The sequence below is a fragment of the Taeniopygia guttata genome, chromosome 1A, assembly GCF_048771995.1.
Source record: "Taeniopygia guttata chromosome 1A, bTaeGut7.mat, whole genome shotgun sequence".
Lineage (NCBI taxonomy): Eukaryota > Metazoa > Chordata > Aves > Passeriformes > Estrildidae > Taeniopygia > Taeniopygia guttata.
The window spans coordinates 62,746,859-62,774,681 of record NC_133025.1 but is presented as its reverse complement, the minus strand read 5'-3'; the positions used below and the strand labels follow the sequence as shown (position 1 = coordinate 62,774,681).

The 27,823-nt window shown below is 41.8% G+C and overlaps 1 protein-coding gene across 2 annotated transcripts; it reads right to left on the bottom strand.

Annotated features, from left to right (window-relative positions):
- Window positions 1-268: 268 nt before the first annotated feature.
- SULT4A1 (sulfotransferase family 4A member 1) lies at window positions 269-24,806 on the bottom strand. 2 transcript variants are annotated; one of them, XR_012051661.1, is made up of 8 exons: window positions 24,540-24,806; window positions 8,875-9,005; window positions 7,370-7,450; window positions 7,137-7,263; window positions 5,577-5,671; window positions 4,043-4,181; window positions 2,362-2,491; window positions 526-756 (listed from the first exon to the last, which is right to left on the bottom strand). XR_012051661.1 is itself a non-coding variant. In NM_001245814.1 (7 exon segments), coding segments are annotated over 7 exon segments (855 nt in total). In that variant the 5' UTR covers window positions 24,709-24,737; the 3' UTR covers window positions 269-643.
- Between the last annotated feature and the right edge of the window lie 3,017 nt (window positions 24,807-27,823).

The window sequence follows — 27,823 nt, the reverse complement described above, 5'->3', positions numbered from 1 at the left end:
TTGGGATCAGGCTGACAATCACAGCTGTAAATCAGAACAAGCCCTGTCTCCCAGAGTGTGCCAGTGCACAGAACCTGCCCAAATCACACAGATAAGGGTGTGCAGAACCTAATGTGTGAACCCCACTTGGATCAGTTCCTATTTTGGAATGGGATTTATTTATACTTGGTTATACCTGCTATAAAAATAAATGTGACGATTAACCCCTGAGATCATTCTAGCATACTGTTTTGGCCTGTTACTTGTTTCCCTCAGAAATAAATTTTTATTTGGTTTACAGATGTTTATTTAGGTTCTAGTGACAAGCTTTTGTAAAACACATTAAATAATCAATGTGGGGCTGAAAAGGTGTACATTCTAGTTGCATATATGATACATACCTTATACGTATATAATACATTCCATAACAGCTGAATGTTCTAGTTTTGTCTGGGAAGTTCTTGCTGTGGACAAGGAACTTAAATACTAGAAGATAAACAGCTGTTCAGGATCAAAGATAATTGCATCTGATATGGTTTACTTAGATTGTTTTTCTTTCTTTAAATCTTATTACACATAATAGCTACAGTAGTTTGTCCAGCAGGTAATAAATGAATGCATAAAGCACTTCTAGCTATATCTGGATATCATATGCATGCATTTTTTATAAATAAAAATCAAATGTGAGGTCACATTTTCCCATCTTCTGTTTATAAACTAAATCAAATTTCTCATTCATTGAAACAGTGAAGATGTCTTTCCATAGCCCAACTCGTCCTGAAACACAGAGAAAGAACACAAGTCAGAGAGTGGATGTAACAGGACACCAAATACCTACAGTCTAATTGTGCTGGGCACCAAGTATCAGGTGCGAGATTCTGATCAGTCTGGGATTTCTCTGAGAGCTTAATGAGACCTAAAGTTGTTTTTCATTGTCTCACCCAGTTAATCTGGCACTACCCTTGCAAAGCCTTCAAATAAAACCCGTCTTCAGCTGCACCAGCCTTACACAGGAGGAATTCAGATTTGTCTGAGACTTCACTCTGCCCTTAACCAGAAATAAACACAGATTTTGGGTTGGGTGTTCACTTAAACGTGGATTTCTTCTTTCAGTGCAAGCTATGGCTGTTTAGTAATTCCAACAGCTAACAACACATTTCAAAATTACCATGCCTCCAGAACTTGCTGCTTAGAGAACCCTCCCAAAAGTACAGAGAATGTGGGGTATAAAACTGACTATTGGAGTGTAACATTTTCATTGCTAATTTATATTATTTTGTGTCCAGAGATAAGTCCAACAGATGAATTTCCATTTCTCAACATGGAGAGATTTGTTTGTTAAACACGAGTTTCCATCTCTTAAAGAGAACAAGTGCCATGTACTCAAGTTGTGCCACTGACATTTTAATTTTGAACACGAGGAATAGGAAGATTTGGGGGATGCAATAGGGACACTGAACACCTTCCTCATATGAATTAATCTATGGAACCCAACCAATAACATAACATAACCTGGTGACCCTGCTGAACCTACCAGCCAAAGGCAGCAGCCCCCTTAACAAGTGTTTCAATGCAGCCCAAAATATATTTAATTCAAAGTCAGCCAGGGTTACTTGTGGCTAAATAAGCCCCATGGAATAACCAGACTGAGAGGCCCAATTCTCTTCTCATTTATGCTGGAGATAAAGACAAAATCCAGACTTGTTCAACTGGAATAAATGAAAGGAGAATTGGGACTGTGCTACCAGAGTTTAATCATAACAGCAAGAACAAAGCTACATGCAGGGAGCTTAATTATGCATTTGATGCATAAAAAGAATACCCATTTAATTCAATTACCATTGCTTTTATGCAGGAACTTTATAATTGAGACCAAATACAAAACTGTCTGAAACATCAACATATTACATTAATCTGATGGTATAGCATGGGTGGAAAGGGCCATTTTATGAAATCAGGGCTTTTGTATAATTCCTGAAGGTATGAAAGGGTCCTGGTTTCTTTTCAGGATCCAAAGACCAGAATAACCTGACACTGATAATGCCATTTATTGTTTTCACCAAATTTCTCATATATTTTAAAAAAAACAAATTAAGAAAATGCTTACAATCATAAACATCCGATACTAACTTAAATCTTGCTCTGACAACTATAACAGCAAAAAGTACAGCATGAAACACAAACCCCTTTATTTCCCATTGAATAATGAGTATTTTCTTCTGCTGCTCGGTAAAAAAAACTCCTTTTATTTCTGAATCTCCCTAAAAACACATATGGACAAATGACAAATTTTACAAATGACATACACACACAGTGGATTATTTGTAACAATTATTTTCTTTTTTGCCATATCAATTGATAGCTTGTCAAAAAGTCACCCACCTGGTTTATGATTTGAATCATGCAACTGCGTAAATTATGATGTGATAAGAGTCAAATATAAGTAACATATCTAATCATGGTTCTGCTTTCACAGCAGTTCAGGGTTATCTTCAGAGTAAAGATCAATGTGCTAAAAGAAAAAAATATGAAGAACTAAAATAAAGCAAAATAATAAAGTAAATGTAACTAATGACAAATTAAAATATTTGAAAGTAATTACAATCAGCTGTCATGTCATTGCCACCATTCTTTGTCACAGAAACAAACAGAGAAGGAACAAAGCACTGCTAATGAAGCTACATTCTGGAGTAACAAAATATTGTAAAAGCCAAAGACAGCAAAGAAAAGAAATTCAAAATAAGGATATTTATACTAAAAAGCACACAGTGAACAAATGACAAAGTATCACATTAAATGCTGTAGCTCCCTTCCTTCTCTATTACAACATGAAGGCTTCTTTCTGAAACATTTGTAGACAGTAGAAATAAGAGACTATGTGAGGGCCAACAAGGAGAACACAACCCTGCTGTCTGCAAAGCCTTGCATCCACATGAGCACCTTATCCAAAGACTTTGGGATGTCCCAACCAAACGTGTGATAATTGAATAAATAACCAGCTAAGACAGAATTAGTAGTCAATAGGGATTGGTGATATTTGGCATTTTCATCAGAGATTTGAAAATAATTATAAAAATTGCACCTGGTATAATTTGCAGATCACATGAAGGCTGGCTGAAAATGGTAATATGAAAAGGGCTCCTACACACAGAAATGTAAGACCAAAGTATTCCTGACATAATCCCTGAGTAAGGGACAATAACCTGCAAATTGATTCCTCTGAGAAACTTTGTGGTCATGATAAACGTGTTTCATGTGTGATGCTGTATCATAAAGTGGTATGGGTGGAAAAAAAGGGAAAGGTCCAAATAGAACTAGATTAAATTAGTGTAGGAGGTACTTTTATGTTTGGGTAAGGTCTATGTAGCAGCAACAGAGGAACTGACCATCTTGACCTGGTTCCCTCATTTTTAAAAGTGATGTAGAGCAGCCCACAGAAAATAATTTGAGGGAGCCTAAGTTCACTCTTATGCTTCTCAAAGGCAACTGAAAGGACTTGATTTCTTATCAAACAGATGTAGCAACAGATCACACGGCACCTTCAGGTTCCTAGAGAAAGAATCTCACCAGAATAAACATCTGTAAGGTAAACACATTTTAAATATCTGAGGTAGGAAATTAAAGTTAAAAGCTTATAAGGGAAGCTTTGGTTTCTTGTAATTTTATGCCTTCCAAATGAGAAATATCTGCTATTCTATAAAACCTAATCTACCCAAACCCCAGGGCTCAGGCCAGGATATACTGTGTGACATGGTGTAGGCTTTGGCATGCCGGAGGTCAGAAGGAGCAGTGCAGAGTTCTCAGCACGAAGAGCTGAATCCATCAAAGTGAGACAAAGACTCTCTGATGGAGTGGTTTGACATTACCCCGTTCATCTTGGATTTTTCCATCATTTTCAGTCACTTCTACCTAACCTGGCTGCAAAACAACCCAGCCCTCAAACTGCACCAACAGTCAGCTCCCTCCCATCCTTTACATGGCAATAATATTTTGACATCTAACACACCCTGGAAGTTACTTGCAACTTCTCCAGGAAGAGTTTTGCTGTGGGTTTTAAACATACCCCTGCCAACAGGAAGAGCCTCTGCATTACAACACTGATCAATGAGTTGATGGCAGTGTTCCACCATGGATTCCAACTGTGCTTTGTCATAAGAAACTCCCAAGAACCTCACCAGCTGCTCAACCATTGTCGCTAGGTCCTGCAAGAGAGCATTTGAAACCTGCGTCATTTCACAATAATTAAAATCACATTTTTAATGACTTTAAATATTGCAAAGCAAGTTACATCCCAGTGAGAGTGAAAAATGCAAGTGCAGAAGTTGTAGAAACACCACTGCCTTGAAGTTTTGCCCCATTCCAATTTGCTAAAAAGAAACACACTCTGAGTATTTAGAGCAAGACAGGCTGGCAGAAAGCATGGCCATGTAACCTTCAGATGCTGGAGCAGGGAACACCTGAAAAGTAATTGTGACGCTTCCCACTTCAGGGAACTGATCCCTTTGGGATACTAGTGCATTTCAGAGGATTTAAAAGTTACTTGGATTTTGACCTTAGTCAAATAAATGACTAAAAATGTCAGGAGAGCCCTTCTTCCTTTATCAGCTTCTGGGACTGCATTCATGTAGATGGGAAGGATCTGGGGAGGTGGCCTCTGAGAACACCATTCATTTACATCTCCAGAATTCCAGGGCTCCTCAGTATGAGTTGCAAGGACAAAACAGTAATATTTATTAGGAAGCAGAAGGATGCTGTGATGCCAATAGCTGGTGAGCACACCTAGGAATACATTAATTATTCAAAACCATGGAATTGAAATTATTTACACTAAACTTCATTTACTCTGATTGTAATACACCTTCTTTTAGAATGCCACTCCATCAGAAGGCTCAGTAAAGCTGGAATTAGCATTTACCCAAGCTTTATTGAGTCTTGTCCTGATTTCCTCTTCTTAAAGGTTTAGAAACAGGAGCTGGGTTTTTCCTATGTTTGCATTAGTTTTCCAGTCAAATAAACATTCTGAAGTATTTTCATTAGCCATCAAAAAATATTACTGCAAAAAGAAATATGTAATATTTCCATTAGATTTCTGATTTAAGTGTATTTATTAGACAGCATACTGTAAGGACTCAATAATTATATCTACCTTATGCTACATGATCATACCCTCATTGTTTTCAGATTTGTTTCACAGAAACCAGAACAACCAAGTAATTCCAAAAAATGCCAAATACAAAGGACAAAATAGTTATGATATATTTTTTTCCTCATGGATGCAGTGCATAGAGCAAGACATTTCTTTTAAATGAATGCCCAGGGCTGAGTATAGCAAGTACTGAACAGTTTCACATCACTGCCTTCTGTGCAAGTAGTTCAGTGCCTATACATGCAGGCAGACTCCCCAGGAAATTAATATGGATACGAAAATGCCTAAAGTCTGTAGAAGCTACTGAATTTTTAAAGCCAGTGCTTTAAAAATGGTATCAGGCATTAGGGAGCCCAAATATGGACATAAGGATGTAATTTTGTGCTTTATGTATTTTAAAAACTAGGGTGCTAGATGTGATAAAAACACCATTTTGCTACATCTAACCTACCTTATGCATATCTTCATACTTCAGAAAAAGTACATTGGCATCCATGTGGTGTTCCCAAAACTCTTGCACATGTTCAAACCACGAACCATATCCTACTGCAAAAACATTATGATTGGCAAGAGGAAAATGAACACTTTGGTTATTAAGCTGTATTCAAAAAGGAAAAAAAAAAAAAAAAAAGAAATAACTGGAGTGGTTCATAGCCCCAGGAGATCAGTGTCTCATTTTGGCCCATGTAAATGGGAGACCTAACCCTGCCCCCGAAACTTTACTCATTTGTTTTCCAGTTCTCTGATTAAATCCACATTTGCACTGATTTCAGCCAATCTATGTGTCTCTACCAGAGGTTCAGCCACTGGCACTTGGTATTTACAACCTCAAGAATATCTTTTGTTGCCAGGATTAGAAGACAACCCCACGAGAAATGCATTCTGCATTTTTTTTTCTGTTACCAGTGACTAATTCTCACGAAGTGCTTCACATAATCAAGGTAGGAGTTAAACAAATAAGGAGTTTTTAAATTCTTTCCCTTTTTTTTGGTCAATTTTATCTTTTTGGCAAAGCAGCTATAGAAAAATTATAAAACAAACTTCTTAGGTTTGTATTTTGAAGCCACCTTCTCTCTTTGAAAAAGAATTGCTTCATTCTGGTAACTGGACCACTGATATTACCTTCATGCATCCATTTTGGGCTGGAATGGGAGGAGAGCATTAATCCTGCTCAAGCTTGCAGGATAAGGAGCAGCAAAGGTTTCTTAAGGCCTGTTAAATAACTTCCATTGGTAGGCTTTACTTATTTCTTCCCTTTGGTATTACACAGCTCCTTCAGCATCAGCTCCCCTAAATTCCAGGTTTGCTGCTCTGGATCTAGAGGAGATCCTCCTCTCAGAGCTCAAGGTACCTGCTGAATTCTTAGTGTCACATTAGGTATCAGAGGAGATACTGCAGAGAAATAAAAGGCAGCAGGAATTTTTCTCTTCCTTAGCTAGAGAGTGTGGCAATTCCTTGGTTATTGCAGTCTCCTCACAGAGCTGCCTCCTCATGGGGGTCTCACTCGAGCTCACTGGTGCACTCCAGGTAAGGCCCATGCAAACTAGAGAATTTGGTGTTAACTTCCAAGGTATGAACCGTGAGCTTTTGGCTGAAATTTAAATATTAAAGGAATTACCAGAAAAATAAACCCAAACCTGAGGACCAGAAACACTCCTGAGAAGCAGCTGATAGTGAGGCATAACTGAAATCAAATGATGCTGGGAGTATTCACCCCTTTTTAGGAGGTGCCTGGCACCTTGCAAACTGAATTTCAGAAGAGTACACCAGAGTTTTGCACTGGTTCAGGTGGAAAACTGCTGTAGCCAGGGGGTCAAATACTGTAAGGCAAATATTTACAAAAAGCACAGCCCATAGTTTGCACGGACAAATCTCAATCCCCGCAGCGCTATCCGCAGCAACCTCCTTGCTGTATATGCAAAACAAATGCACCTTTATCCAGTTCACTTCTGTACTTGCAGAAGGAACGCAGAGATGAAAATAAATGTGTGCAGAGAGAACAGCTCCTTACACTTGTCATTCATAAACCTCCTGCAGAACTCCTGAAACGTTCCTCTGTAGCTCATGGTCCTTAGGGAGCGGTGGAACTGGTAATAAGACACCACCAGGTCTTTGGGGTTTCGAGCCATGTATATTACCTGTGATGGGGGGGAAAATCATCTTGTTGAAAGCTTTTTCCTCATCCCAAAGCACTCACACAACTGCTGCCAGCAGAGTTAAAAACAAACACGAGCTCATTTTCACCTTGGAGTTGCCGTTGTGGAGGTCCGAAGGCAAAAACCGGTAGGGCAGGTGGCTTTTGATGAGACGAGGGGACGTCAGCTCCTAAAATAAAGCAGAGAGAATTGCTTCCTATTGAGCACTTTTTCAGGGTACATCCTGAGCTGCCCTGAACTGTCACACCTGAAGCCCTCTACTACACTGACTTCTATTCACAAATTCACTTCCTAAAATTAACAGGAGTTTGGGACTCCAAATCAGGTCAGGGAGTTACATCTGGTTTTTAAATATCAAAAGGTTGGATAATGTGTTGGGGGTTTTGTCATTTTGGTGATAAAGTGTTTTCAAAGTAGCTCCATTTGTTTTCAAAGTAGCTCCATTTGCAGGACCTTCTCAGAAAGATACTATCACCATTGAAGATTCTTAATATCAAACTCACTTTATTTCCAGTGATGCCTCCACTAAAAATCCTTGAAAAATACTCTCAGAAGCTCTGAAAATATGGCCCCTAACTTCTTCCAAATTTTACCCTTGCATTTTATTTTACCTCAGAATTAGTCCCAAAGGTTTATGAGTGTGCAAACATCTTTCAAACAATATTTTTTCTGTAATTTGATACAAAATTGTCTCATGATATGAATCATGCTCTGCTATTAAAAATGGAATAAGTCCATACTGAACAAGCTTCACACGTGGCATAGATAAGAATGTGTAATCTCAAACTAAACCTCTTACTACTGCCACCACTTTTTTGCAGCAGGGTAGCACCGAGGTCTCACTGGATTAGGCATCACAGATGAAAAAGAAGAGCAGTGTCTGACCTCTAAATACTTTCAGCCTAAAGCAGGCTGAGGCTGTTGTTATTGACCACAAGCAGCTTAATTCTATCCCTGCCAGCCTCAGCTTGCAGCTGTTACAGGATGGCCCTGTATAGTTTTCCTAAGAATTCCAAGACGTGCCTCTGTCAGAAGTGGCTGCAGCAAGGACAAGATCACACTCATGTGTCATGCAGCTGGACTTCAAGGGACTCTTAGCAGTGTGGAATTTCATGCAGGATATTCCAGATCCCTCAAACTGCACCCTACAGTGTCTGCAGGGAGCCAGGATCTGTGGATCTAAAGATTGAGATGTGTAAATTCGGAGCAGTGGGAATACAGATGCATGGATATCTGCATTTTTGGCTACTCTTTCACAATTTCATGGAAGGAATCAAAGCAAATTTGCCTCATTTGGCCAGCTCTTATTTACATAAGCAAAAGAGGCCTGGAACCTTGATTCAGAAAACGCACTGCCACGATATTTAGGACATGGAGATACATTTAAAGTATTAAACAGAACACAATGAAGATTAATAAAAGCCATTTAAAATAACCTATTAACACTTTGAATCGTTGCAACAATCTGAACAAGTCCGCTGACGAGAAGGACACAGGATGAAATGAAGTGATACACATGGAATTGAGAATAAAGACAAATAAATTTGGAAAGTCTTCCAAATGCTGGAAGACTTTCTTTGCAATAAATTGTACCTTGATGATGTCCAGACCGGGCTGAGGGTACTCTAGGACTGGAAGTTGCTCATCTATATTCATTAGTCCAATCTCATCTGGATCAGCTCCCTGACTCACTAGATACACCACTTCCTGCAGCAAGCCTGTGCCTGCACAAACCAAACAATGAGAGAGAACAGACTGTATTACAGTTCTTATCTAAACACAGCCATATGAAGGGAGACCTAAACAGGGAAATAATGGCAGCTTTTGTCCTCAGCAGTCTGCTGCGAGTTAAGTCTATTACTACTGTTTTAATGTAGTATGACAGCTCTCTCGGTTTTATTTTAAATACATGCAGATCTTTCATGCAATAGACCTGAGATTTTTTTTCTTCAGTAACAATTTAAATACACTTCTGTCTCCAAATCACTTAACCTGCGAATTGCAAAGCATTTAACAAAAGGTTTTACCTCTGTAAATGTTACCTTGGCAAAATACTACTATTTTCCATTTTAGAAACTAAAAAATGAGGTGAACAGAGGTCATCCAAGTTCACAAAATGCATTAGTGGTTGTGCTGAGAGACCTTTATTCTAAATTGCAGGCAAGGCCCCCGTTATGCAATGATTTGTGAGTCTATTTATGCCTCCAGGTTATGGAGTGGATAAAGCCCCAAGCACATCCACACACAGTGAGTCAGTCACCAGCTTTAGAAGCCTCAATTATGCATCTCTCCCCACTCTGAGGACATTTACAAAGCAACCATTAGATATCATGGCCAGTGACTGCACTTTGGAAAATTAATAGGTACTTCAATTGGACCTTTGCACAGGAAAACCATTTCAAAGTGACTTTACCTTCAGGCAGGAAGGGAGCCCTCAAAACAGGGATATTTGACAGAGGGTTATGAAGAGAAAGGCTGTTGGTGAGATGAACAGAATGGGGAGAGATTACAGCGAGCCAGGGGAGGGACCCCACAGTTTAGAAGAAAAGTCCCAAGGGGGTGGGACACCCTGGAAACTGCAAAAGACAGACCCATTATTTAACCCATGATTAATTATTTATTGTGAGCAGGGAGGGAAATGAGACCAGGATTTATCCACTCTCTTGTGTAGCCTAAAGGAACAAGTAATGGTTCCAGAGCTGGTTACAAAGCCCAAGCCTGCTCCTGCATCCCAGTCCTTGGAATGATGAGCTGTAAACTCTGGGATCATGACCATTTGAGCTTGAAAATAATTTGTGATTTTGCAAGTCACTTGTAACAGTCACTAGTTAATTCATGTTAACTAGCAATACAGTACCCACAAACAGGCACCTTTGTACCAATCCTGTACATTGGTCCAACACAAAAAAAAACCACAACCAACCAACCAAACCTACTTATCATTATTCTGGTTATTTTTTAACCTGAGACAGAAACAGGTAAATGAAGCCAATGGTTGGAGTGAACACACACATCCAAGAATTGTCTTGGACAGCAAGCACTTCAAGATTCCACTGTTCCCTTACTGATTGATGGGTAAATTAAAAAGGTTTGGGACAGAAAAAAAAAAAAAAAAAAAAAAAAAGTCACTTTTATATTATCATCACCCACTCAGACAGCTGTCACACACTTAATACACACTTGCCCCCAAGGCTGTTCACTCTGCATTTTTAAGTTCAAGCATATATTTTATGCATTAAAATTAACATTCATGCAGTACTTTAGTATCAGTCCTTGCGACTCTGAATGAGCACAACCCTTGTTCTCATTAAATATTTATTCTCACCGGAAACACCCTGGTTCTCCATAATTTATTTCAGTATTTCCAATTCCACCTGCAAAGAGAAATGCTATCACAGCAGCCCTGTTTCCCTGAAAGGAAAAGAAATAACTCAGTGGGGATACACAATAAACTATTTTTTCATTGCTCAGCTGCTCTCTAGGCAGAAAGCTGCCATCTCTATTGTGCCTCTGAATACAGAAGGGCTGCAGGGCTGAGGCAGAACCACACTGAACCTTCTGGAGAGCAGCACCAGCTCTCCACAAAGTCCAGCAGAAATGTTAAAAGTAAGGACAGGGAGCACAGCCCCCATGGGTGTCAAAGACCACCCTAGGTTGTGGGGTGGCTTCGTGTGGTGGAAAAGTCTCTCCTCCAACCCGTGCTTCCAAAGAAAGGATCAGCAGCCTCTTGTTGCTCGGTCTCAAGGCAGTTTATTGTAAGCTACCTAAAAGATTTTCTTCTCTGGCTGCTGTGGTTTGCTCAGCAGCTCAGGCAGAGCACACACACACCCTGACATCCTCTCTGACTCATAACTTCTTCTCTCTCCCCACCCCTGTTTGCTGTTATCTTTTATATGGTACATTACGTGATGAATGTTTACAGTTTTTCCCCAATACCTACTACCTATATTAAATGGTGCTTTTCTACTCTAAATCAATCTGTGAGTACCAACATCACCAAGAACATGGAGGTAAGGAAGAAGAAAGAGGAAGGAAAGGACAGGAAAGGCCCAAATCCCTCCAACTTAAAACCTCTGACCCCCATGTACAAAACCAAAACTCCCCTGTACAAGTATTAAAACCCCCCTGTACAGCACTAAAAAGTTCTTCCCTCTACTTTGTAACTACTTCTACTATAACATCTAAACTTTTGTGACTTCTTGTTCTTCCTTCAAAAAGTTGGTAAATCATTCCATGGCTCAAACTCAAAATCACAGCTGTTTCCAGCTGCCTGCCAGGGTCTCAAATGCTTCTGACCTGGACCTAGAACCTCCAAAAATGTCTGAGGGACATTTTGAGTTCCAACACATGGGGAGCACCTCCTTACCTGGCTCTGCCCAGACCTGTGGCTGTGCACCAGACTTGGCTTGATTGTGTCAAATCCACGGAGAACTGCAGAGGTGGGAAATTACATATTTCCCATCCAAAGAGGGGGTTTAGATGGAGACTCAAAAGTCTCCACCTAAAAGTGTTTCCACCAAAACCAGTGACACGCTGAAAGAGAAATGCTGGGACTATCCAGAGCTGGAATTTCTCCTCCCTACACCTAAAGTAGGATCACTGTTCTCAATTTCCCTCAGCCATGAACTTTGTGCTAGTTTTCTTATTTGTCAGTCATTGTGGTTTTTCCCTGATTTTTTTTTAGCCTGATTTTTTTCCCACATTAGCACTCAAGTTACTGTGCTTTGGAATTTCAGGGTCTTAATGCAAATTGAAAACTAGGAAATTAACTTATGAGGGAACAGTGATTTTTTTTTTAACTTGTCACCCTTAATCCATTATTATTTATCCCACACGCACACATATTCCAAAAGCTCCATGTAAAAAAATTATTATTGACTTGGTTTGCTGTTTAAAAGAACAAATTAAAGCATCACATGCTTAAGTAAAAAAAAAAAAAATCTAAAAGCTTTTATATGTATAATTACACACATATGACCTTCTCTCATCCCTGCTAGGACTAAAACCAACTCAAATTAAATGTATCAGAGCTAAATGTTATTTTAGTTTAGGAAGGATGATTTAACCTAGCAACAGGCAGCCCAAATTTCAGACCTGGCTGCTAGGGCAACATCTTCAACCTTGGGAACACCAGCTGGCTGAAAAGCCAAATAAAGTGGGATACTGTACCTAGCCACAAAATGAAAAGCCCAAGTTTAGACCTGGGCTAGCAGAATTCATTAAAATGCCATAGTATGACAGGATGTGAGTCTTCTGCTGCATCCCCATCTGTGTGTTACACATACAGAAATCTGCCATCTGACCCAGCTGACTTAGTGACCTCTGTGGAGATTTGCAAGAACCATCATTTTACAGATGGAAAGTAGAGTAAATTCCTGAAACTGAGATTATCAAAGGAGATTATGTGAATAACACCAGCAATCCCAATCCGTCACAAAACCTGGCCAGATCTAAATGTCACAGAGACTTTCTAAGAAAAAGGAAAATTATGATACCTGTTGGACAGAAGAAAAAGGTGAGGCAAGCTAAATAAAAAAAAAAGAAACTAAAAGTGTGCAGAGCATCTCTCTGTACTCCCTAGATTTCTGACCCTGCTGAGGCAATGGATGTTGTGTGCCCCCAGTATCTTCACTGCTTCCTCCCTGTGCTGCTCAACACCTGCACAGGTACATGCACACCTCACTTGGGATGGTACAGAAGGATAAACACAAGAGGACAATCACTGAAAAACGGGATAAACTGCCAAAGGTTGGCACCGAATGCCACATTAATAAGTTCACAGCAATTCTATCCATTCTTCTTTCATTTGCAGCATTTCATTCAGGAGGAAGACTGCTCACCCTACTACCTCTAAGGTTCATATCACCAAAACAGACATGGAATTCATGAACACTTACCCAATTCCAGCTAAAATGGAGGCAGTCAGCATCTGAGGAACTTCAGTGCAAAGTACCTGAGAAATGCTCTTCCTGACAAGCTCCTCTGCTGTCAATAAAATGCCTGAGGAGAACAGAGTGTTCCAGTTTACCACACAATGCCTTGGAAAGAGAGGGGGTGGGAAACAGCTTCGAGGAGCTACTGCCTGCCAGAATCTGCAGGTGTCTTTAGGAGATCTTTTCAAATTATCTGAGAGCCTGGATTTCTACCCTGCATAACAGGAGCGTGCTGGTGGGGATGCACTGTGCTTCCCTGGGCTACCTAATGATGCACAGGAACCAGGATTCATTAAAAATCCCACCAGGCCCCAGCAGTCCCTGTGACTGGGAACTCTTCCTTTGTGCCCTTTCCATGGCCAATGCCTCAGCAGCAAGGGCAAAGTGTGAAAAATGCATATTTTATTATTGGCTTTTTGCAAATGTTACAATGAATATTATATGTGTAATGTTAGAAAGTTATGCTGTATTAATTCTCTTACGTAGTGTGTTAAATATAGTTTTAGGTTCTGACATAATGTTAAAATAGGGACTATGTATGTGGGGATGGTTTTTTTTTAGGAATGAGATAGTCGCTTCGAGGAACACCTAAATCTTCCAAAGCAGAGGAATTTATGGTTTCTTATCAGAAGAAGTTAATTTCTTCAGGCCTTGCTCAGACTCGACACCAGGGGATTAAAGGAAACAGTTGACATATAACAGACAGAGTTTCTTGTTTAGAATAGAATGTATGCATAACCATGAAGGATATATGAATATGCAACAAGTGTATTGGTTTAAGGGTGATTCCTTTGTTCACAAGTCATGCTTTTTGTGACTTAGTGTCTGAGAGCATCCAGCCGTCCATAATTCTTCGCTTTTTATTGTCTTGAATTGTCCTAACTCTAAACTTTATTACTCTAATTGTATTATTATTTTTATAACCATTTTATTATTATTAAACTTTTAAAATTTTAAAAACCAAGTGATTGGCGTTTTTCACAAAAGTCAGAGCAGGGCCACTCTGCCTCTGCTCCTCAGGAGCTGCTGCAGCACAGACACGACTTGCAAACACCACAGCTGCTCCTTCTGCCTTCTGTGTGTTAGATGTCCTCCTTTGTCAAATTTAGTCACTGTGGAAGGGAGAAACAGTCTCTAGTGCAGATATTCTCTGGCTTCTCTTAACTCTTTCTGGCCACTGGCACTCCTATGAAGTCACCAGATATCGTAGATGTGTTCAAACTGAAGTGGCAGATATAAATCCGTAAGATTGCCAGTGAAATTTTGCTTCTTTCTGTGGTTTCTAAGGTAATTTCTTTCAGTTTCTCCTCTCTTATCAGCAGGACAAACCTGCAACCCAAGGATGCAAAGGCCTTGGTATATTCCCTTTATTCACTCCTTGTATGGAAACCACGTGGAAAATTAAAATAAAGAAATACTAATGCTAGTAATCTAGCAACCCCAATTAGCTATACCTTGATCTGCCAGTGCTTGACCAAATTTTGGCTAATCTAGTGCAGCAGATCCATTATGACTCATAACTTTTTTATGGCATTGGTAGATGCAAGTGTTCATTAAAAGTGAGGGCTGCCAAAGCTGCCAGACTGGTCTGCAAGAGCTATACAGCAGAGCTTTACACCGTTGTTCTAACTGCCTGCAAGCTCATTCCCCTTGGCCAATTGCAGTGTAAATCTGCAGGTCAGTATGACAGATTCATCCTCACCCTACAATACTGGAGGGAAAAATCAGATTTTTACATTAGAAGAAAAAAAAAAATTCCAAAACATTAAAATATCTCCTCTTGGGGTCTGTATGCTGAAGTTCTCCTACTCATCCAAATTCCACCTGTTTTCATTAACAACTGTGGTTTTAAAAATAATAATGTATATACCTTGATACCACATTTTCCAATTCTTCTGTTTTCCTAAATGAGACTGGGTATTCAGAATAAAGACCAAAATTGTGATGTTATATTGCCATACTATTTTTTTTTTTTTTGACTGACCAATTAAATATTTATCAGAGGCCCCAATTTTCAGAAAGGACTGAATACTTATCTTTTAAGACTAATGCCCCTTCATATGGCCTAAGTGCCACATAGTCAATAGTGACCTGTCAAGGGAGTCTGTGGGACACAAGGAACCTGAATTCAGACCTTCTAGGAGGAAAGAGGAAAACTCAAGTAAGACTGGATTCATAAGAAGTTAAATACACAATTTCCAGCAGCATTCAGTAAGCACAGTATTCGATTTTTAGACTTCCTAATGCATTTATTTTTCTGCTTGCAGCTACCAGCATTTAAACTAAAACCAACGGGCTAAATTCTGCAGACATGGGTCCATTAATTCTGAGTTGTGTTTTGAGTATGTTTTGCCAGAGGCTATAAAAAGCACACTATTCTATTTAGGAGGAAAACCTCCTTTCTGTTTGGTAAAAATACTGTCACTGAACTGTTTACACACACATATTATCCACAGAATTATTGCTATTCTGCCCAATACAGTATCCTAAACACTGCTTTAATGAACTGGTTGCAAAGCAGAGCTATTTTTGGCTAATGCATTAGTACTATTTTGTTTTAAAGTGGCCTGAGTCGTGATTCTCCCTCACATTAGCACACTAACTACTCAATAGAGGACAGGATGAGAAGTGCACATCGACCACAGAGTGTGTGGGACCTGGCACTGACAGCTGGGGCAGCCCCCCTCCCACACAGCGAGGGTGCCCACACCAAACACCAGCCTGGAGAAAAACACGGGTCCTAAAACTGCAGCAACACTAGTAAACAAAACACACCAGGACATGTTCTCTGGGACATCTGTGGCACAGCCAAACCAACACCCACAGAGATTGATTCCCTGAAGAAGAGATTCATCTGTCTCATACTGGCAGAAGTCTCCTGCTGAGGAGAGCTGGGGCAAAAAGCCTTTCTTTTCTATCCTTGTTAATAATCCACAACACCCTGCCATGCTCTGCAGCAAGGGCTGGGTAAGTAGCATCCTGACAGCTCCAAGAACTCTGAGTCGGGTCCATAAATCTATTAAAGACATCAACAGGCTAAAAGTTTGCCTTGATTTGCCTTCTGATTGAAGAGCCAGCATTTTGCCCCACACAGAATCTCACACAAGTTATAGCTGAACTAAACAAAAACATTCTTCTCAAGGTACCTATGTCCCAAATCATGGAGCTGGACTGCAGTTTTAAGCGAGCTACAGCCCTTTCCATTGCTGCTCTTCAGAATCAGAAATAGAAAGAAATCTGTTTGGGAGTATAAAAGGGGATCAGCCAACCAATATCATCATGGGTTTGATGCCTAAAGATTTTAGCTTTTTATACATCTTTTATATATTCATAGATTTCTGGACTGATAATACATGGTTATATAGCTCCTGGTATTTTTCCTACCCTTTCTCTTAGATCTTAGAGTAATAACCTAATCTTCTAACACATTCCTGAAAGACTGGTTTAAGTAGAGAACCTTCAAGGACATTTTGTTTTCCAACCTGAATCTGAGAAGACACAACAAGAAATGGGGCAAAGAAGCCCCAAGAAAGACATGGAGGGGCTGGAGCGTGTCCAGAGAAGGGAACGGAGCTGGAGAAGGGGCTGAGGGAGCTGGGGGGGCTCAGCCTGGAGAAAAGGAGGCTCAGGGGGCCCCTTCTGGCTCTGCACAACTCCTGACAGGAAAAAATATATATGGTAGGTGACATCTGTTTGCCCATGAAAAATGCTTACCATTATATATGAAAAATATCCACACATCCAGTGGAAAATATAGACAAGAAGATTATATGATTTATCCCAGGTCACAGAATCTGCAGCCACAAAGTCACATTGCATGCCTGGTGTCCCAATGCTTGCATCACTTCTACAGCAGCATTTTTGGGACTAAACAAGGGGTAGTTCCTTTCCCTCAGCATGGGGTGTATGAGTCCCTACTGTACCCAACAAAAGAAAAGCCTTCTTTTAATAAGACTGCATAATAAAACATTAAGCATTTTGCTTCATTAATATCTTTAAGGTGACAAATGAACATTAACATGACATGAGAATGACTGGCTGGTGAGTTTGGCTGATCTACATAATTTTCTAATTCTTTAGTCTTTGAGGTCATAATAATTTAATACAATCACTAATGATTTCAGAATACACTTTTTACCCAGGGTAAAACCTTTTTTTCTTTTTATTTTCCTATGCCTGTTAAAAAAAAAAAAAAGGCAAGTTGAGTTTTGTACTATCTAACAGCAGGGAAGTATTTATGCTACATTTGCAAAAGACCCAGTTAAACTATTAGATAACTGGAGAATTCTTCATCTTCTGAACCATTTGTTCTGCCTCTAGTAACATCTCTTCACTGGTTTGATAAAAGGGTCATGAGAGAAACTCTGCTTCCTAGATAATAAAAGGAATTTCCCTTAGCCACAGATCTTTTTTTCTCTGCTTTTTTTTTTTTCAAGTTTGAGACATACAAGGACCTATTCAATTCTACTCACATTGAAAGCAAGTCAAATGCATCAGTGGCAAACTTAACATTGTCTTCAATTACTTTTTTTATAGTTTTATGTATAATTTCTTTGCCTAGCAGCATTTAAGGGTGAGTCAATACCTGAAGGTATTTTGAGCTATGTATAAATAAAAAGATATACACATTTCAGAAGCACCTTCAAAGCACAGGAACCCAGTGGCTCTAATCCCCAGAAATATTAATGTACAGGAGTCTCTGCATTTGAACTCCTCAATGGAGTGAGTTTAGGCTGTGGAGTATTTATTCTTCTCAGTGGTGGAAAGAACATGATTTGAGTTATCAAGAACATGAAATCAAACAGATTTGATTTCTATCAAATATTCAAATACAGACCCTAAAGAGACAGCTCACAAAGCATATCTCTGTTACACAATGCAGTTTTCCCTTCCCGTCCTGTTTGAAAAAGAATTCCATTCATTCTGGCCAGCTGGTATGGGAATTGATGCACATTCATCTGTCATTAAAACAGAACAATATCTGAGCTTTACACGTTGCTTAAAGAAACCAAATAACTGTGATGTTACTGTCAGAGAGAAAAAGTTACATGTTCTATTCTGATTTTAAGGATATCAACTCGTTCATCCAGATTCATGAAACTCAAAAAGGTTTCTCATCATTCCATGTCACAGAGCATAATATTGCATCAAAAACCAGAGGTGAAAGAAAAGTTATCCCAAATGTATTTTGTGTAAAAATTTGATTTTTAAGCCAGCCTCATGATTTCTCGAGGCATGCCTCTGGGCCAGTAACATTTGCATTAATTCTCTAAATGAAAATAGTTTAAGCCCAAGGCAACAAAATGCTGCAGAGGTTATAGCACTATAAATCCAGCACTGCAGAATCTGGCTCTTTTGCAGCTGCAAAGCTGCTGTTTTAAAACAATGCCAACAAAACTGCCGGGAGAAGTTCCCTATGAGAACGCCGGAAATTAAGGCAATTAATTTAACACATGTGGATGCTTGTGTCCCCGGAGGAGCCTTTGCTACAAAGGCCACTCAGAGCTGCCATTAGGAGGGAAAACCCCTGCAATCCACCACAGCTGCTACCCATCCCTCTGGCAGCTCCCACGGCTCAGGAGCATCCTTGAGCAACCCTTCAGCCTGCTTCTCCTCTCAGCTGTGACTGTGCAAATCAGGACTGACCTCAGCAGTGCTTCACCTGGGTATCTGCAGCCACAGGAATTTGGTCAAGCAATAATACTCTCTATATTGAATAATAAGTCTGTTCCTGTGAAGTACAGGAAATATACCCTCATTGCCAGATTTTTACAGTCTGCAGAAAACATGAAAAGTAGGAGTGAACAAGATAAAGAAAACAAGATTTTGGCATACTTACTGGGTACATTTTCCTTGTAACATATCTCTTTACTCAAGATTTTGCCAATCTGTTTTATAACATGGTCCCACAGACAACTAAGGCTCATTGGAAGGAGAAGAGACAAGAGGTCAAAGATAAGAAATCTTTAAACCAACTTCATATCCAAAGAAAGAGCACATATGTCTACATCTTCAATGGTCCAAGTCTCTCTTTGCCTTAAGTACAGCAACTTCTGAGTGCCAAGTCTAATCAAAAAATATTTAGATGTTGATGAACTGAAGTCTATTACTTTTACTTGGGAATCAAAGAGGGAAGCTGCTGGTTATATTGTACCCTCTGTATCCCACATTGAAAAGTTGTTCCTGTCACAGCTGTAATGGTCAATGCATCCAACAACTCTTTCCCCAGAACAGAAGAAAACCCCAGGGCACACAGACTCCCCACATGGGAAGAACATAACAGGGATTATGGGATGAGGGAAATGGCCATGGAAGAATGCAGGGAGACTGTAAGAGAGAGGAAGCACAGAGCTCCTCCATCAGCCAGGGCAGGGACTGGCACATCCTGGTGACCCAGCAGGAGGGAGTGTCGGACTCAGGAGTGCCAGAAATAGGAGGATAAAAGAGGCATGCACACAGTGGGAGAGGCACACAGAACAGGAGGGGAACAGAGAACCCTCCGTGCACACAATGCACTGCCAGAGGCATGACCTGTACACACAGAACCTCTCAAACAAATTACAAAATGGACAACGCAAACTGACTTTCCCTGGTTCATTCCACGTAACACCAGAGGTGAGTGTGAAAGAATTCCAAAGAAGAGAACTCAGTAAATACACACACATGAAAGCTGTCCTTGGAAATGAACCACAAGCTCACTGCTGGCCCTTCATTAAGGCAAAGCTCTAGAGCCATCATACTCCCTAGCAGCCAAAGGGTAGCTACAAAAATCCAGTGCTACAAAGGAAATTGAGAATCTACAGAAAGACACCCCCAGACAGGTAAGTATTGTAAATGCAGGCGAACCCAATGGGAAGAAATGATGATGTCTGACTCCATTCAGAAGGCTGAATTATTTCTTTATTATAACTATGCTAAAATACATCAATACACTATATAAAAGGAGGATACTAAAACTACATACTACTTTTTCTAACTCTCCCACAACTCATGACCCTCTCTGACAGTCCAGCCACACGTAGGTTGGATTGGCCATCAGGCTCAAACAATCCTCACCTGAATCCAACCAAGCACTCACTGCAGGTAAACAATTCTCCAAACACATTCCACATAGGAAAAACAAGGAGCAGAAATAGAAATTGTTTTCTCTTTCATTTCTCTCTGTGTGCACCTCTATGAAAATGCTGAGAGGGAGAGAAATGTGCTTGCCACAGGCAACCCTTGCTCTTTTGACCTGTGTTCTGGCACCAAATCCAAGCTCTCATGAACCGGCTGGACTTGAAGCTGATATTTGGTCGACAACTGACATTTTTCCACACAGAACTCCATAAACTTATTTGGTAAAATAATCACCATGGGAGAGAGAGCTTCATTATTACTGTAAATAGCTCGCTTTCTCAAATTACCAGTTTCACAAAAGGCATGAACTTGTGGGTTTTGACTCAAGAATGCAAAGTACACATCCATTTAGAACACACACAAGATGACAAGAAGGCAGCTCTTGTGCACCACTTCTGAGTAAGCACATGGACAGATCACGTCCAGGCAGGGTGACACTGTAAGACACAATAAAACACTGAATGAACCTGAATTAAACACTACACTTTAGGGGCTGATTTAATTCCACTGAAATCACTGACGTTAGCTAACAGCTAACCTGGCTCTCAGCATGGCGACTGAGGGAATACATGGAAAACTTTATTCTGTAGCTGAAGTTCACAGACGAGAGTTTTAATTTTCAAGTAGGGTACAGGAAATCTACAGGATGAGACGGTTCAGCTCAAGTTGTGGCAGAGGCACAGTACTCCCTATAAACAGTGCCTCTGTATCTCATCTGTGGTGTGAGCTGCAGTCATCTAACACTACGGAGAATAGCATTCTGGTTTACATTTTCTCCTGCAAATCTGTGTGTCCCACTCAGCCTGCCCACTCTACACTACAAAATCATGTGGAAGGTGAAACTTTTGACTCCATTTCTTCAGTAGCGCACCTGATTTTAAATTATGCATCACGATAAAAAAAGGTTTTCTATAATTACAATACTCCCATATGCACAAACATAGACACACATTCATATATCTTAGTCTCTGGGCTTTAGGCATTAAGTTTCTCATAGTCCAGAAGCTCCCAAAAGCTGTTACCATTGATTGGGCACAGGTGTTAAGAATAATTAAAGATATAAGGGATATAATTATTCAGCCATCCATCAGTGGAAATCACATTAAAGCAGAGTCACTTTCCATTAGGCTTATTACATTACTGCCAGTAAGGCCACTGGTACATTTGATTTTCTACCATTATTGGAACAGCTTCTTCCTGGGTCACTCCCAATTTACCAAGAACTGTGACTGTTTCCAAGCACCACCTCCATTTCACATGTTTGGAGCTGCATTGTCTATTCCTGCAGTGTATAGTGTCTTCCAAATGGCTTCCAGACCACTTCACCAGTCCCTGGGACTGCTGAAGCAGTCCGGGCCACTTGTGGATTTTCTTTGCCAAATAAGCCACCATATGGTCAACAGCTACTGCTGGAGCCTTCTGCTTGCAGCTACAGGCTCTGGCCTCTCACACATCCAGCAAACAGACTTTTTTGGGTCTTTTCCACAGTTTGAGCAGATGGAGAGCTGCTGCTACACTGAACAAAGATGATTTCCTTAGGAACAAAAGAAAAGTTTTCTGTTGGACCTATTTGACATTGGTGCATTTTTATTTCTTGAAGTATTGCTCAAACACAATTTATTCACAGAAACTAGGTAAGTGGTCCCAGCTGTGTTCTACCTCTAACTGTTACCAGAACAAGCCAAACCACTTCACCCCAAATCATCACATTTTGTGCATGAAATCTGTTTTGTGAACCTACATTTTTCATTAGAGCAACATAATGAAAATTCTGCTTAGGTCCAGTAAACAGAAAAATCTTTGTCAACACTATTGAGAAGCAGCAAGATGAAGTTGTAGCTTGGATAATGGGCTTCTGGATTTAATTCCTGGCTTTGCTGTAGACTTTCTGCATGACCTTGGCTAAATCAGTGGGAACCATCCTAGGGAAGCCCAGTTTCTGCTGCCATGCCTGTCCCTAGCCAGCAGCCCCTCTGAAACCCGAAATCAGCTGTAAACCACAGAGGAGCAGCTGACAAAACAAGCTTCCAAGGGTCTTGGTACACTTTAGGCTACAGGAAGGTGGAGCTTGAAGATGCTATTATTATCCAGTCTCTCAACAAGGAGATCAGATTACTCACCACCCAAGCATTTTCTTTCCTGGCAAATAAAATCCTATTGTGATGTCAAAGGTGCTCCTCCAACTCATCCACACAATATTGCACCTTCAGTTTTGGTGCCTCATTTCTCACCCATCTTCTCCTTCTCCCAGTGACTTCCAGTAAATCCTCCTGCAGCATGTCCATTTTCTAAGTGGGCAGTTCCCTGTCACTGGGGCCCCAAAAGATCTAATATTATCTTGCTATATGCACAAACCAGCAAATTAAATATGATTATGCACGCTGGCTTTCTACAGCCAACTGTCTAGCCATCAAAACTAAGCTACTGCCAGCTATCAATGATATTTTGGCTGGCTGAGATGGGCTGGGGATATTTAACAAGACACCACTATGAAATTGGGGTGCAATTCTAACACAGAAACATTGTAGCCTCAGATTCTCAAAACGGAAATTTTAAACCACAAAGAATTTAACAGTGTTTGTGCTGCATGCACCATATAAATCTTGAAGAAGACAGTTTAAAAGAACAATTTAAATGTAGCTGTCTACTCTAATACTATTATTTTGAGGGCCGTCCATCTACATATTTTCCCTTATCTAATGCATTATCTATCAAGCTCTTGCCAGTATTTAAGAGCATAGTTAGTAACAAAATATCAAAAAAAAAAAAGTACAGACAAAAGCTTGAAGCTGCTTGAGAAATTATAAAAACATAATAGATGCAACATCATAGCAATGTGCGTGCTTGAAGCAGGACACCAGGAAATCGAAAAGCATTAGCCATTCACACAACAAACAATGAATTAAATCAGAACCCTACAATACTGAAACATTGTTTTACAAGGGCATTTACAGAGCTGGCATCTGTTATCTCCAGTGGACTTTGGATTTCCTAGAAAGGGATCATCTCATTGTCAGGCAAAAAGTCACTCGAGAATGCACTCACAAAAGAGTTTATCTGATTTTATCAGATGGGGTACAAAGCTCCCATATTGTCTATCTCTGAGCAGGTAGCACTACAGCCATGGAAATTCTCTTTAAATATTTTTGCTTGGAAACGGAGAGGATAAAAAATACAAGAAATATGGCATTACAAGCAGACACCCAAACGGTGTGCAGCAGCCAAGGGATGCATTTACTGCACAAAACATCCACTTGCACTGTGAACAAGGGAGGCCCTTCTGTGATTCAGACAGTGCAGCAAGAACCTGCTTGGAGCACATGTTCTCCCAGAAGGATCTGGGCAGCCTGTGCACCACAGCAGACATTGGCAGCGATGCCACAGCCCTTCCCCGCTCGACATCTTTGCTGAGCCAGGTTTCCCTTGCCAGGAGCAGCACCGTCACACCGAGGCGGGGTCACCGGGCAGGCTGGGCGCCCACATGTGCCCACCCTCCGTGGGTACCCCACAAGGGTCCCCAAACCCCCTCCGTGCCCGGAACAGGCTCTCAACTCTGCAGAGCTGCGGGGGCTGCGCAGAGCATCACACCTGGCCACAGGGCACCATCCTCAGACACCATCCCCGGATACAGGACACAATCTCTGCATCCAGGACACCATCCCCGGATACAGGGTACCATCCCTGGACACAGGGCACTGCACCATCCCCAGCCCCAGGGCTCCATCCCCGGATAGAGAGTACCATCCTTGGATACAGGGCTCCATCCCTGGATACAGGGCACCATCCCTGGACACAGGGCACTGCACCATCCCCAGCCCCAGGGCTCCATCCCCGAATAGAGAGTACCATCCTTGGATACAGGGCTCCATCCCTGGACACAGGGCTCCATCCCTGGATACAGGGTACCACCCTTGGATACAGGGCACCATCCCTGGACACAGGGCTCCATCCCCGGATACAGGGTACCATCCTTGGATACAGGGCACCATCCCGGACCCCAGGCACACCCGCCAGGGGATGCCGTGCTCAGGCCTCGCCCCACATCCCGCGGGGGCCACCTGGGCACCTCCAGCCCCCGCTCCCGACCCCGGCTGCCCGATGAGCGGGGAGAGGAGGAGGAGGAGGAGGAAGAGGAGGAGGAGGAGGAGGAGGAGGAGGAGGACCCGCCCCACCAGCCGCGCAGCCCCTGCCCGCCCGCCCGCCTACCTGATTTGGGATAGGTGACAATCCAGACGTCGCTGTCCCTCACCGGGAAATTGGCGATCTCCTCCATCTTCCCGCGGCAGAAGGGCGGCAGCCGCACCCCATTGTACTCGAAGTACTTGCTCTCGAACTCGCAGGGCGTGCTGGGGGTCTCGGCCTCACTCTCCGCCATCCTCTTCCCTGCGGGCCGCGGGGGACGCCGAGCTGCGCGGGCGGCGGCGGGGAGGGAGGGATGGAGGGATGGAGGTGGGGAGGGAGGAAGGGAAGGGAAGGGGAGGGGAAGGGAGGGGAGGGAAGGGGCGGGCGAGCGGCGGGCGCGGCAGCCCCGGCCCCCGGCACAGCCCCACGCACGGCGGGCGGGGGCTCCGCGCACGGTGATGTCATTGCGGGGCAGGGGAGGGATGGATGAATGGATGGATGGATGGATGGATGGATGGATGGATGGATGGATGGATGGATGGATGGATGGATGGATGGATGGATGGATGGATGGATGGATACCCTGCCGGTGCCACCTCCCCACTCTACTCCGGACACGGTCGCGGGGGTGGAGGCAGGAGCCGCCGCCATCCCCGTTTCAGCCCAGCCCGCGGCGGTGCGGGCGCTGCGGCAGTGCCAAGGCCTCGGAGAGGGCAGGTGGGAGGCTGCGGAGTGCAGGGGAGAGGGATGAGCCGCAGCCGCCGAGTGAACCGGCGGCTCTTTCCCCACCTTGCACCGAGGTCAGGCATGGGGAAGGTAAGGCAGTGAAAAAGGGGAGCGCTCCTGCTTTTTCAGCAACACAGATTATTTGCTCCTTGCACTACTCCCGTTTAAGCCAGCACCTGCTTTCCACACAGAATACTCTTCATCCTGGCTCCCTAATCCCGATCTCCTGGATGCCACCTCTGTGTATCCAGGCGGGTGACACAGCTTTCATTACAGCCTGCAGCATCTTTCAGGTGGGACTCAAGTCTCAGCACTCAGCGGTACCCAATGCACCTAACCTCCCTTAAAATGTGTTTGTGATACCAGAAGAAAGAGGCCAGTGTAGATGTCTGGTCTAGCATGAATGAAAAGCCAGCAGTATTTCAACAGAATTAAGACTTCCCTTAGTTCTGGAAGCATCAGTGAAGAACTTTGGTTTAGTTTACTCTTACATGTTTTATAACATCTGCTTTGTTTTTAATTATATCGTTCTGTGATGGGGCTAAAACACAACAGAAATTCTTTAAAAGCTTCAAATCATCTGTAGCAGATTCATACATTTGAAAGGAATAAAATAAGCTTATAAAGCAGAATCAAAGTAAGGGAAGAAAGTACAGTTGCTAGGAAAATACATGTCTAAGTACTAGGGAGTAAATTACAACAGCTAATTTCAATTGATTTTTCTAAATTGTGGAGTTTGTGTGTCCTGTCAAACTCTCTCTTCCACAGAAGCAACCTCAGGAAAAGTAGCAGCTCAAATGGCTGAGCAGTAACTGCTTTCAAGCTTTGTAGATCTACCCACCAGCGTGCATAAATCACTGCTTTTACTGTAGTTTACTTATGTCTGTTCATACTAAAAATAAACTGCAGATACTAAAGCTGTGGTTAGGGCAGGTAGGAAAAGTATGTCAGAATCTAACCTCAAAAATATTATTTCATTGACTGGAAATGCTACAGGGATGTGCTAGGAAAAAAAAAAAAAAACAACAGCAGCAACAACAACAACACAAAAAACCTCACTCTCAAAATGCAACAATAAAATGTTTTAAATGAAAGAGCAATTGGAATGTGGCTGAGAAACCAAGTCCCCTGGACTAACTGCCCTTGGGATGACTGTGTCTGTGTTGCAGGTGCAGTAAGTGAGGATGTGGGACCTGTAGTGCACAAATTGGAGAGCTGATGCATGCCTGTGGATATTAAACATCAGGGTTTAATGCCTGGGTGCAGATCACCGGCCTGGTGCTTACTCAGATCTGACATACCTGAGTCACATCAGATCTGCTATGTGTGTCAGGACAACTGAACCACAAAATGCATGGAAACTGTTCAGGAATTCCCTGTTAAAACAGACTGCAGTCAGTAGATTCATTATTCACAAACAGGGTGAGGCTGGCAGACTCTCATTCAGGTACCCAAGAGCAAACAACTTGAGGATGATCCAGTGTTAATGCTAAATAAAAATCAAATGTGCTGTAGCAGATGAACCATCCTGGAGTGTTTCACTTACCCTCAGACTAGACAGGGCTCGTGGAGTGAGTCAGAATATGTAGCTTGCAAAGTGATGGAGATGAAAAATCTTCAGATTCAAGCTGAAGATACTGTAAAGAATGTCCCTGTCTTGAGGTGTGTGCACACTGATGCTCATACAAAGATGGAGTTTCAGCTTTTGAAATGCATCTGATGAACAAAGCTAAACCTGGCAATATTTTGCCTTACCTTTGTATTAAAACACAGTAACAGAAACTTGCATCAGGGCTGGAGGGGCATGTTCACAGAAAGACAAACTGCACAGGATGATAAAAGCTAACAGCAGTTCATCTCTAGACATGACATTTCATGAAGACTCCTGTAGGTATTAACACTACACTGGTGTCGTGTTACCCTAATAACAGCATGTGATGTTGTGTTAATGCACCAGCTTGGTGTTTGCAAAACTCTGCTGCGTGCTGGCCACTGGCATTTGTTCAGTGAGGACACATGGACTTTCAGGAATGTTTCTCACTGACTCACACCAAATGTGAGCTACAGCCGTGGGAGATTTGAGCACATGATCCTAACACAGCATGTAATTCTGTTGTTGATGAGGCTGAGGATCAAGCTGTTAGTCAACACTCAACATCTTTTTTTCTGTTTCTTGTACTTGTGACCAGGAATGAGTGCTCTGGCCTTATAGCCAGGATGTTGAGGAATATGATTTCTTTTCTGCTCTCTTATTTCTGTGTAACCTTAAAAAACTCAGTTTCCCTTTGCTTTAATTTCCACCTGTCAAAATTGTGCAAGGATTGTAATCTACCTCAGGAGGCTGTCTGAAGATAAATCTCTTGCCTCCAATTACTTAATCAAAAGATATGTGGTCTTTCTAGGAGACAAGATCGATGCCAATCATGATTTCTTTGATGTGATCCTGATCAATGTGATTGGGATGCAAGGGTTTGTATTTCTCTCTGGAATTTTCTCAGCTGGTACTTGACAGAACCAGCTGCTGAGTGCCCCAGGCTGTAGAAGACACTAGGTGTTACATTCAGGAGCAATACAAATCACTCACTGTGCCAACTCTGAGACAGGTCCTTACCAGAGAATATCTTTCACAATTTACAGTGTTC